The sequence below is a fragment of the Schistocerca cancellata genome, chromosome 6 (genome assembly GCF_023864275.1).
Source record: "Schistocerca cancellata isolate TAMUIC-IGC-003103 chromosome 6, iqSchCanc2.1, whole genome shotgun sequence".
In the NCBI taxonomy this organism is placed as follows: Eukaryota; Metazoa; Arthropoda; class Insecta; order Orthoptera; family Acrididae; genus Schistocerca; species Schistocerca cancellata.
In genome coordinates, this window is record NC_064631.1 from 640,523,696 (window position 1) to 640,533,810 (window position 10,115).

The 10,115-nt window shown below is 41.9% G+C and overlaps 1 protein-coding gene across 1 annotated transcript in view; it reads left to right on the forward strand.

Annotated features, from left to right (window-relative positions):
• Window positions 1-9,363, forward strand: part of LOC126190989 (uncharacterized) — a 443,417-nt gene extending 434,054 nt beyond the window's left edge. Inside the window, exon 8 of the mRNA XM_049931665.1 lies at window positions 8,349-9,363. Within this exon, the coding sequence (XP_049787622.1) occupies window positions 8,349-8,456 (108 nt within the window). The 3' untranslated portion in view covers window positions 8,457-9,363. The remainder of the gene's footprint in view (window positions 1-8,348) is intronic.
• The last annotated feature ends 752 nt before the right edge of the window (window positions 9,364-10,115 follow it).

Genomic DNA, 10,115 nt, shown 5'->3' on the forward strand with positions numbered 1-10,115 from the left:
TCGACATTGGAAAATAGAAATGAGCGGATGGCGCCAGTGGCCGGGAGGTCCCAGTCGGGAAGTTCGGCCGTCAAGTGCAAATCGTGTTGAGTGCGACGCCACAATGGGCGACTTGCGAGCCGACAGTGCGGATGAAATGATGACGAGGACAGCACAACACCCAGTCTCTCAGGGGAGAATATCTCCCGGCCCCGCCGGGAATCGAACCCGGGCCCCCATGCGTGGCATTCAGCTATTGAACCATACATCTTCGACATTAATCACCAGTCAGTTTTGTTTCAGGAATCAAACACTTGAACCACACTGAATTCTCATCCTTTCCTCTAATTACTCTTTAGATATTCACACTATCATAGGAAGAAAACGTGGCACATACACATATACACTTCTCATTCACACTTTTCCTTTCTCTTTCTCAGTCGACCAAAAGAAGAAAGACACCAACAGTAATAATACTGTAGATCAAGAATAAAGCGTATCAAACACTGCCAATACGACAGATACGTCTTCGGCCTGGAATCTCATTGGCTGGAGGAGAATTGAGTTCAGTGACGAGTCCCGCTTCGAAATGAGCCCCGATGACCAGCGAAAACGAGTGTGAAGACGCTCCAGACGGCAGCGGGATACCAACCCGGTTGTCGCCTGCCATATGGCCCGACAACCAGGAGCGATGGTTGGGGCTTTTCATAGTAGGACCCGTTACAACACAATGATACAGCGACGATATTCCACGTCCCGTTTGGTTGCCCTTCATTGGAAACCATCCTGGCTCACGTGTCAGCAAGATAATGCCCGCCCGCATTCGGCGAGAGTTTCCATTGCGTGTCGTCGTACCTGTCAAAGACTAACTAGGCCAGCACGGTCGCTGGGTCTCTCCATAACTGAGAACGTTTGGAGCATTGTGAGCGTGGCCCTCCAACCAGCTCGGGATGTTGACGACCTGACTCGCCAATTGGACAGATTTTGGCACCATATCCCTCAGGAGGCCATCCAACAATTCTGTCAGTTAATGCCAAGCCGAATAATTGCTTGCATAAGGGACTGAGGTGGACTCGTTCAGTTTGCGAATCTCTTTCTCTAGAATATCACCAAATTTTCTGACATGTTAATCATTTGTTTGTCTGTACATGTACATCACATTTACCGATTTCTCTCCCATTCCGATAATTCCTTCGTGGTGTGTCATTTCTTTCAGTCTTAGAGTATATATCTGTTGGTGACTGGTTTCATTATTTGCACTTTCTTTTCACTCAACAATTTTGGGCAAGGTCTGAAGATTCGACTTTTCAGTTCACGAATATTTGTTCAATATAAATCACTTCTTCTGCGGAAGACGACTGCATTGAAAAGTTCACATTTTCCGGCTCTGATGTAGCAACAAATGCGGATTGAAGAATATCAAGATTACCTGTAACGTGCGCGTGGGGCACACAATACTCATTAAAGCCTGTACTATGGTTAGTGAGCTGGGTTCACCTTACGAGACAGGATTTTCGTATAGATATTGACCGCGTGTACCCGAATGGTGGCAAATCAGACTTACACCCACTCTGCAATAACAATGATCCGTCAAGTAAGTTCAAAATGCAATTACACGTCATTATGTACCAAAAGCAACACTGAACATGAAACCAATTTGATAATAATACGGTCGCCAGCCTAATTAGGCATTACCTGAGTTTCTTCCCTGTACAAGTTGATATATATTCATGCAAAACAACACGTAGTAACACTGCGTAATATAGTAAAATTTTAGAACCAGAAAATCTATTGAACTGATAGTTTCACGTTCTGTACTGATATGGAAAAACCATGAATACATAACACTACACTATAATGTATTCTACAAAGCTTCGTACTGTCTATTGGTCTGATTAAAATCGGGCATAGGTTACCCTAGAAATAGCACTTTCGAGCCACACACAAAATGTCAATTTTGATAAAGATAAAACACTGATAAATTTTGACTTATATATTGACTTTAACTTTTGCTGGTCAAACCAATGTGGAACACTTCAGAATTCAAATGAATAAAAGTGGGGGGGGGGGACCCTGAAACTGTTATGATCACTATATTAAAAAAATTGATTACTGAAATTATAATGCCTTCAAGATTTCCAGTATATGAGTTACTACTCTTTTTATCTTATTTACTTCTCATTTAAATACCTTTATATCTGTCTCGAAATAATTAAACTTCATTACTATATCAATATTAAAGTTATCTTTCAACTTCGTTAGACCTTCGTTATTCATTTACTGGTTCATTAACAAACCAATTCTTTAAACACCACTCTAACATAACTAGGTCTGCAAGTAATTATTATTAACACAAAATTTAATTTTTCATTTCGGGACACTCGGATTTCACAACATTTGGAAAGCACCCTGTCAAGGTTAGTTGTGAGGATAATTAAATGAGAGGAAAGTTCTGGTAAAATTTAGGTTATTATTCAACAGTTCACTCTATGGTCCATACGAATACAGTACTAAAAGTTTCAACCTGCTTGTATCTATGCGGCGGTTGGCGGGCGGCGAGATGGCGAGGCACAGAGCACACATACAACCACAGCTATGGCTCTTGACGAATCGGCACTTTAATTCTTCTTAGCGTCGCAATACTTTTCCATTTAGTGCCTATGGAATATTGCCATGCTGTGTGGGCGTTGGAACAGCATACCCGAGGCTCAGTGAAACTACGTCTTTCAGGAGAGCCTCCTCGCTCCAGAAGGTGTTGCTCAGACCAATGCCAAACTCCAACTACTACTGCTGAGCCCGTTGTGCCGTGCAGTGCCCGCGTGCATTTTCCCGCGCTCGCCTGCCATCCACCTTTTACCGCTCCCTGACAGACCGGGTATTCACCCGAAGTTTTGCATTCTCCATATCCTAACACATTGCCTACGTATGGACCAGACGCACAGTTACAATTTTAAATATCTTACAACAGTTCCAAAATTTGTTACATTTCAATTCTATCGCAATATTACTTGACATTTGACATAAACATTAATATTCACATTGAAACTTATTTACAGTTTTCTTAACATAATGACATGAAACAAAACAGAAATGAAATCAGATCAATTACACAAGTTTATCGAAAAATCAGATGGAAAAATCAGATGGAAAAAAATTTACTTATATGTACAACAGTACAGCGTCGTTGTTGTTACACACCGCCTGGAGTTGCTGATAAAATTCTTTATTCAACAACCAGTTTCGGTCGACAGATCATTAACAAGTTCTTAAAATCAATCACGGCATCATATTAGCCGAATATAAAATAATTCGCGTCAGACAATGAAACCAAGAATTTGCTGCTGTTGTAACAGGAAAGAGTGAACTGTCTAACGGAGTTTATATATTGACGGTGTAATTTTTATCACAATGTAACAACAGTAACAAACTCATATTTTTCCTTCCAACAGATATGTAGAACTTTTTGAAAGAAATTTCCGCCATTTGGCTGTAAATCATTATTTATTTATTTCACAAAATCGTGATTTCTCCATCATAGCGATTCTCGAGTGAGTGTTGAAATGTTACATTGTCTCTGACCTCTCAAAGGAACATGTCATCGTCGAAAAACAACTGGTTTTTAAGATCATACGTATGTTCCTTCAACGAAGGCATGTGTCTTGGACAGGCCAGATACACTGTGACATTTCAAAATGCACTTGCTAATGGCTATAAAACCGAAATCATGTTTCTGTGAAATAAATTAATAGTAATTTACAGTCAAGCGGCGGATGTTTCTTTCAAAAAGTCAGTGGTTTTATATTCGCCTAATATGATGCTGTAAATGCTTTTAAGAAGCTGATGATGGCCTGTCGGCCGAAACGGCTTGTTAAATAAGGAATTTTATCATCAGCTCGAGTCGGTTTTCAAATACTTAAAAACACTTGGTGTGGGGCACCAGCTCTTGAAAATAAATTGCGTCCTGATCTCCTTTCAGTCGGGAAACATACTGTTTTTGTCGTTTTATTGCCATGCCTCTTCTCTTCAGATACAGTTATTGGTGGTCTATCTTACACGATAAATAACGTAGGTATTGCACCCAGTACGATTCCTATTGTACACATTCATAGCCGGTGCTTCAGTCCGGAACCGCGCGACTGCTACGGTCGCAGGTTCGAATCCTGCCTCGGGCATGAATGTGTGTGATGTCCTTGGGTTAGTTAGGTTTAAGTAGTTCTAAGAGACTGATGAGCTCAGATGCTGAGTCCCATAGTGATCAGAACCATTTGAACACATTCATAATCTGGTCTGTCTCGAAGTGTTGTGAAAAAACACGTTATAATGTGGATATACGACGTCTATTCGCGATTTGATATTTCTCGTTCTTAAAAAAAAACGTTATTCTTCAGTTAACGTCTGTAGGTTACAAGGAAATCGTAGCTCAAAAGTCCTGTAATGTGATATTTCGTAGCTCTGGTGGTTCTTAGTAAACCTATAGATTGACACATTCGGTGCCTTCTTTTCGGTATTGTTACAGTTTATTGCACTACGTGTTCTTGTCTTAGTAAAAAACATGTAACAAATCAATGTAAATGATACTATTCGCATTCATCGGCTGTCGCATTCAACTCTGTAGCTTACTGTCCACCTGGAGCACTGCTGTCACAATGTGCAAGTATAACAGAGGTGAGCAGGCATGTCAGACTGTGTCACTCTGCCTTACGTCAGCGATGGAAGATCACGCCTATCCATAGTGTGTAAGCTTTCTATAAAAATTTATCTATAAATGAAAACTATGTATCTAAAATTTAATGCTGAAGTACATTATGAAAGTTGCGTGATATGAAGTGCAGTTTCTAACTTGAAATGTTCACACAAAAACAAAAAAATACTGCTCTACCCAGAAAAAAAGATGTTTGATATTACTTACACTGTTCACTGTAATTTAATCTACTCGCTAAGACACAACGCCTGATAATTCTAACTACGAATTCTTCCCTCTTAAGAATGCAAAGTGAGATCTACCTTGTAAGAAAAGTAACTTACCTCTTACTTAGCATGTTATTTTACATCTGGTGCAGTGACTTTATCGAAAGCAAATTGAAACCGACATATGCAGCAGCTAAGGACAAGAAAATAAACTACTCACCACAAAATTTATTTTTGCTTGTCAGAAGCAATCTGCGACTTCGTGTAGCATAAGGTGCAGTGCACACACAAAAAAATATTCAAAACGTTACTAAGACTAATGGAGGTGAGTTTTACATTAAAGGAAGTAGTTCTTGAAAAATTAAACTCTGATTATTGACAGAAAGACTGTACAACATAAGAATACATTAACAATTACGGAATTCTCTCATTTCAAAAGTGACAGACACTCCACCCAACTGTGTTATTTGTGACGTAAAGAAAAAAAAGACATGAAATTAACACTAATCAAGAGTGTAACTAGTTATCTGAGGGAGAAAGATTTCCTTCAATTAATAGTTCTAACAAACAAACATTCCATTCTTGCGCATACGAAAAATTCCTCCAAAAAATCTTTTCCATCAACAGAATTAATAACATATGTTTACAGACAGGTTTTCTTCTCCATAATAAACTATTCCAGACGACCCGCCAGGGTAGCCAAGAGCGCTAACGCGCTGCTTCCTGGACTCGGGTAGGCGCGCTGGCCCCGGATCGAATCCGCCCGGCGGATTACCATCAAGGGCCAGTGTGCCGGCCAGCCTGGATGTGGTTTTTAGGCGGTTTCCCACATCCCATTAGGTGAATGTGGGGCTGGTCCCCGCGTTTGGCCTCAGTTACAAGGCTCGCAGAGATCTGAACACATTCGCACTATTCCGTGGATTACACTGGATGCAGGCAGTTGGGGTACACTTATTCCTTCCTGAGGGGTGCGGGGTGGCGACAGGAAGGGCATCCGTCTACCCCTTAAAATTAACATGCCACATCCAATTAACCAGCAGACCCCGCAAGTCGGGATTAATGCTTGGAAAGAGAGAGAGAATAAAGTATTCCAGACAATTTATCTGAGATTCACAAATATCTGATCTCCTTCTCTAGAAACTCAGGAATGTTATAGCGTTGCACAACTGAAAGGCGAGTAAGCGAACCACAGATGCACATCATTCATGCATTACCTGTGCAGTGCGCTCATCCATCTCTGTCCCAGTACAGTAAAGGTGAATTATTTATAATGGCAGAAAACGTGTGAAAACCTGAAAACTGCTACAAAGCGGCAAGTGTGCTCTTTTAAAGGGGTCAACAGTAATTTGCACATTGAGCTTATTTCTACGATGTGCTCTAGATGTTCACCAGTAGTCACATACTGCCGGGACTTTTCTCTCTGTTGTTGACAAAATTTGGCATTTATCCACTGAAAATTATGTCTCTTTCTGTGTCGCTTACAGTAGTCTAACAGTACCATCGTCTTATTAATCTTTTGGATTTACAGCTGTTGTATTTCTTCCGTGTTTGCAGTTAAAATTATTGGATATAGATTCCACCTTTTAAGCAAAATGCTGTTTTTTCTTGTTACCCAAACGTGTTCCAGCACTTCTGTGTCATCATCAGCGAGCTTTGTTTATTGGATAACAGTAGAGTGAACATATTTTTGGTTGTAACAGATCTAACAAAATATTTTGTTCGGTTTTCTCCTTAATTTGAATCTACATTATATTGTTATACAGGACCATCTGTACTGTATACTGCAAAATCATATAATGTAAAATCAAGGTCAGAAAAAAAACGAACAAAACTGTCTTTAGGCCTCACTTTGTTAGCTCGGCTACAACCAAAAATATGTTCACTTTTACTGTTATCCGACAAAAAAAGCCCACTGATGATGACAGAGAGACGCTGAAAGATGTTTTGGCAACAAGAAAAAGCAGTGTTTTGCATAAAAGGCAGAACCTCCATCCAATAATACACTACTGGCCATTAAAATTGCTACACCAAGAAGAAATGCAGATGATAAATATATCATCAAATATATTATACTAGAACTGACACGTGATTACATTTTCACGCAATTTGGGTGCATATATCCTGAGAAATCAGCACCCAGAACAACCACCTCTGGCCGTAATAACGGCCTTGATACGCCTGGGCATTGAGCCAAACAGAGCTTGGATGGCGTGTACAGGTACAGCTGCCCATGCAACTTCAACACGATACCACAGTTCATTAACAGTAGTGACTGGCGTATTGTGACGAGCCAGTTGCTCGACCACCATTGAGCAGACGTTTTCAATTGGTGAGAGATCTGGAGAAACTGCTAGCCAGGGCATCAGTCGAACATTTTCTGTATCCAGAAACGCCCGTACAGGACCTGCAACATGCGGTCGTGCATTATACTGCTGAAATGTAGGGTTTCGCAGAAATCGAATAAACGGTAGAGCCACGGGTCATAACACATCTGAAATGTAACGTCCACTGTTCAAAGTGCCGTCAATGTGAACAAGAGGTGACCGAGACGTGTAACCAATGGCACCCCATACCATCACGCCGGGTGATACGCCAGTATGGCGATGACAAATACACGCTTCCAATGTGCGTTCACCGCGATGTCGCCAAACACTGATGCGACCATCACGTTGCTGTAAACAGGACCTGGATTCATCCGAAAAAATGACGTTTTGCCATTCGTGCGCCCAGGTTAGTCGTTGAGTACACCATCGCAGGAGCTCCTGTCTGTGATGCAGCGTCAAGGGTAACCGCAGCCACCGTCTCCGAGCTGATAGTCCATGTTGCAAACGTCGTCGGATTGTTCGTGCAGATGGTTGTTGTCTTGCAAACGTCCCGATTTGTTAACTTAGGGATCGAGACGTGGCTGCACGATCCGTTACAGCCATGCGGATAAGATGCCTGTCATCTCGACTGCTAGTGATACGAGGCCGTTGTGGCATCCAGCACGGCGTTCCGTATTGCCCTCCTGAACCCACCGATTCCATATTCTGCTAACAGTCGTTGGATCTCGACCAACGATAGCAACAATGTCGCGATACGATAAACCGCAATCGCGATAGGCTAGAATCCGACTTTTATCAAAGTCGGAAACGTGATGGTACGCTTTTCTCGTCCTTACACGAGGCATCACAACAACGTTTCACCAGGCAACGCCGGTCAACTGCTATTTGTGTATGAGAAATCGGTTGGAAACTTTTCTCGTGTCAGTACGTTGTAGGTGTCGCCACCGGCGCCAACCTTGTGTGAATGCTCTGAAAAGCTAATCATTTGCATATCACAACATCTTCTTCCTGTCGGGTAAATTTCGCGTCTGCAGCACTTCATCTTCGTGGTGGAGTGATTTTAATGGCCAGTAGTGCAGTAGCATCGTGAGCGGACAGCCTGACGGCGCTAACGCCCCTCTGATCGCGTGTCCACAGGTGCGGCTGTACTACGATTGGTTCCTGGTGCCGGGCAGCTGCAAGTGCTGGAAGCCCGACTACTTCTCGCGCTTCGTGCGCCGGAAGGTGGTGGGTCCGGAGCTGTGAGGCCGCGCGCCTCCAGGCCGCCCCGCCGACAACTTGCAGCTCCAGCACGCACTTCGCCACACTGACGATTCTTCCAGGAGTTCTTCTGAAACGGGCGCCAGGCAGGGCAGCACGCGCGCGCGTGCCTCTCGAGACCGAGTGGAAAGTTTTTCTACCGCCCACCGAGACGGCTCTGCGTCTGACGGACGAGTAAGAACTCTCAACTGAAATGGAGGCATCGTCAGGCAGACTGGATCCTGGGTGACAATGAGTTCTCACCCGGAGATCCGATCACTCTCACAAATAATGAGAAATGTAGCGAAGCTACTTCTTTCACTTGGCCAGCAGTACTAATAATGTCTTTCGTAGTATTTATTTTTTTAATCGAGTATTTCGACCAGCTCAGTGTTGCCCTCCATCTCTATCTACGAATCACTGATCTTTTCAGATTTGCATATTTGCTAAACGAAAAATGTCTCTGCGAATAATTCAAGTGCCCAAGTTAACTGTTTCTGTACGACTTTGTTCATTTCCCACTTTCCCACAAATGGCTTTCGTCGTTTAATATTTCAGTACCTCTTCATTTCATAATTCATCTTTGCTCTCAATCTTGAACATACTTTGCCAGCAGGTAGTTCCAAACTTTTCGAGTTCTCTCTTGCACGGTTTTCTCACGGTCCTCGCTTCAGTTCTACGCAATACTGTGACGCAGACGTATAGTCTCATTTTCATCTTTGCCTGCCCTATGTCACTATTTGCTATCACGAGAGATCTTTCGCTCAAGAGAGCCTTCTTCGTTCGTGACTGATTCTTTCTAATGCCTTCGTTGTTTCGATCTACTGTACTCTTGAAACTTCCTGACAAATTAAAACTGTGTGTCGGACCGAGACTCGAACTCGGGTCTTTGCCTTCCGCGGACAAGAGCTCTACCGGTAGAGCACTTTCCCACGAAACGCAAAGGTCTCGAGTTCGAGTCTCGGTCCGGCACACAGTTTTAATCTGTCAGGATGTTTCATATCAGCGCACACTCCGCTGTAGAGTGAAAATTTCATTCTACTGTACTCTTGTTTCGCGGATATCAGAACTTGATCTCTCCAACGATTTGTCATCAAATTGTGACCATTGTTTTTTCCTACTACTGTAATTACCTTCGTCTGTGCTTTACGATTCCTAAGCACAAATTAGCAATATTAAAGAAGTACAACGAAAGGTCTAAAATACTACAGTTACGTACATTATCGTCCAGAGACATTTACATTTCAAACACACGATCTTGGCGTGTCGTTCGGGACAAAATCTCTTGCTATCATACTGCTTTAACAATAATGCTGTACATATTATAGGAAAGGCGTCAACTCTTCTTTTAGAATTGCACTGAAACTTAATAGCATTCGTAGAAATAATTAATGGTCAGCAGCCTACTTAGACCAAGCATTTTCTGGATTCTACACTAATCGATCTGTTATCTTAATGTATTTCTCTGTCATCATTACTCAGCCATTCGTTGTACAAAATCTGCAATTTGTATATGATTTAACAATAAATTATTTTATTTGTTATTTTATGTGAAAATTATTTGTTTATTTACCACCTTAATTTGAAGAATATTCCTGATTCAAAATATATTATTTGCAGGTCATTTAAAAAGGGTGTAAAATAACATATTTTCACTTTTTCCAA